Raw genomic sequence first — 2,512 nt, forward strand, 5'->3', positions numbered from 1 at the left:
GGACAAGGGAAGTGGTTGAGTTACCATCCCTGGACGTATTTAAAAGACATGTAGACATGGTGTTTAACGAAATGGTTTAATAGTGAACATGGAGTGCTAACTGTTGGACTTGATGTTAAACATCTTCTGCAACCTAAATGACTCTATGAATTTCCACTGAAAAAGGCTGTACACCAAATAACTAACAGCTCAACTTTATTCAAATTCTTTTGAAAAGGGACAATCTAAAATTAAAATAATTAAAATAATTTTAGAAGAGTATAGTAGTAAGGAAATCAAACTCAAGTAGCTTTACTGAGCAAAAACAGAGCTCCAAGGTGAGCATGAGTGTATTTATTAATTTAAAAACCATATACACAAAAAACTTTCCCTGACAGCAAAGACCATTTCACATTATTAATGACTACGTAGAAAAGCAGGGTTTACTCTCAAGCAGAGTCATTATTGCAATTGTCACTTATTTTCCAGACTAAAAGGGTTATGTGTTTTTCTAAATTCTTAGCTTATTAGCTCTTACCTTCCTTTTTTTTTTTCTCTCCTTAGGTTTTTGCAACAGTTTGGAACATGTTTGCTTCCATGACTAACTGAAAATGTTTTATTTTAAAGATATCTACCACTGAGAGAATAAGACGTGAGAGAAATTACTAGTGAACACAAGCAAGGATTAACATGGTTAGAAACGTACAAATATAAAAAGACAGAGAGCACTGAATTTGTCTTCTTAAGCCTACAAGGACACATTAAAGATAGCAGACTTTAACTAGCCAGCTAGCCTGGCTAACAAGCTTTCAGGTCAAAGCAATCTTGCAGCTGAGTGGCTTACAACCCAGCAACCACATAATTCTGAATTTACCTTGTCCACTGCCACTATTATCAACATCAGCAACACACAGGCAGCCTTGGTCAAATTCTTCCTTTTCTCCAAGTACGGTGGACCACCAGTCTCTAGCTTTAAACAAAGACATTCTTCTTTACTGAAAAGGAAACAAACCGTTGTCAAAAGCGTATACTAATATATACACAACTGTTTATACAAACAACTTCTCCTTTGTTAGCAACAGCTTTTATCAAGTATATTACAACTCTTAGCTTCACATTGCACTAGTGTGAGCTGAATAAACGTTAACTCCAGTGTAGTTCAAGAAACCACCCTAGGAATCTTCTTGTCATTAGTTAAATTAGTTGTGACAGAATCTGCTAGTTACACGAAGAAAATGCAACAAAATAACAGCTTTTTAAAAAAATGCCAAAAGTCTTCTGTTAAAACCATTAAGTAATAAGAAGTTTTCAAAGTCATAGAACTGAGGTTCTCTGTTACCAAGGAGTGTCGGAAAAAAAAAAAAGATTATGAGGTAAATCTTCTACAAAAGAACTTATTTTTAGAAAAGTAAACGAAAGCATAAACAGACATCATCAAAACCTCCACCAGGTAATCGCCTTGAAGATGCTCTAGTGACACGACTAAAGAACTCGGTCACGCAGGGCACAAATCAGCTTTTCTGCTCCCTACCTGCTGTTATTTTAAGAATGGGGGAAGGAGGGAGGGAGGGAGTGAGGAGACTAATCCTTTTGTAGGCGGCTTGACAATAACGTTATCCTAGTTCAAAACTCACAGCCCACGTCCAGGAACCTGGACACACTCGATCCCACAGCCCGCAGAGGAGCCGAGGGGCATCCAGCCAGCAGCAGCTCCAGCGGGAAGGAGGAAAAAAGACGGGATTCGGAGCAAACGCAGCCTTGCAAGCCCGCGCCTTTCCTCTTTAAAGGATACCACGTCCAGAAAATTAAAGCACTTCTTTATTCCCTCGGGCGGCTCCCGTCGCTATGCCCGCTAGGCAACCTGCTGCCGCCGAGTGCGGGCTGGCACAGCACAGCCCTCCCCGCACACCCCTCCTTCCCTCCCTCACCGAGCCCCTGTGCGGCACCCACAGCACCGCCGCGAGCCCCGGACACACACACCCACACATCCCCGTGGAGCGGGACAAGGGAGACAGAGCCCGGCGGGGGCTTACTTGGGCGGGAGGCACAGCGCAGTCCGAGCCGCCCCGGGGCGGCAGCCCCGCTTCCTCACAGGTGCTCCTTGCTCAGGCGCGGCCCGAGGCGAAGCACAGAGAGACAGAGCAGCAGCGCTACAGCCGCATTTCCACCGCCGCCGCCATCTCCAGCATCCTGCCCTCCCCACGGCCGGTACCAGCCGCGCCCCGCCCCGCGCCCCGCCCAGGAGGGAGCTTGGGAAGTGTAGTTTAGGAAGCGGCGCCGCGGGCCGTTGGGCTTTATCATTTCTTCCTCTGCGAGGGGGGGGGTGCAGAGGGAGGAACAGAGGCATTCCTGTAGAGTTTCCTGAGCAAGGAGGAAAAAAAAAAAACAACTAACCTCCCCACAGCTTGTGCTTTTCCTTTTTTCAAAGCCCCTGACAGGAACCTCTCGCCCTCGAGGCGGCTCAGCTCCAGCCGCCTCTTCCCCTCTCTCCGCCCCTCCCTCCACCCTTTCCCTGTCGTGGTACGGCCGGCGC

At 46.5% G+C, this 2,512-nt stretch overlaps 1 protein-coding gene across 3 annotated transcripts in view; it reads right to left on the reverse strand.

Annotated features, from left to right (window-relative positions):
- BBS9 (Bardet-Biedl syndrome 9) overlaps positions 1–2,257 on the reverse strand; it is a 285,582-nt gene extending 283,325 nt beyond the window's left edge. For all 3 annotated transcript variants that reach the window (XM_032707850.1, XM_032707763.1, XM_032707681.1), the window contains exons 1-2: positions 2,013–2,257; positions 854–974 (exon numbers count right to left, since the gene is read on the reverse strand). In XM_032707850.1, the coding sequence (XP_032563741.1) occupies positions 854–965 (112 nt within the window). In that variant the 5' untranslated portion in view covers positions 966–974; positions 2,013–2,257. The remainder of the gene's footprint in view (positions 1–853; positions 975–2,012) is intronic.
- Between the last annotated feature and the right edge of the window lie 255 nt (positions 2,258–2,512).

The sequence above is a fragment of the Chiroxiphia lanceolata genome, chromosome 1 (assembly GCF_009829145.1).
Source record: "Chiroxiphia lanceolata isolate bChiLan1 chromosome 1, bChiLan1.pri, whole genome shotgun sequence".
NCBI classification, from domain to species: Eukaryota; Metazoa; Chordata; class Aves; order Passeriformes; family Pipridae; genus Chiroxiphia; species Chiroxiphia lanceolata.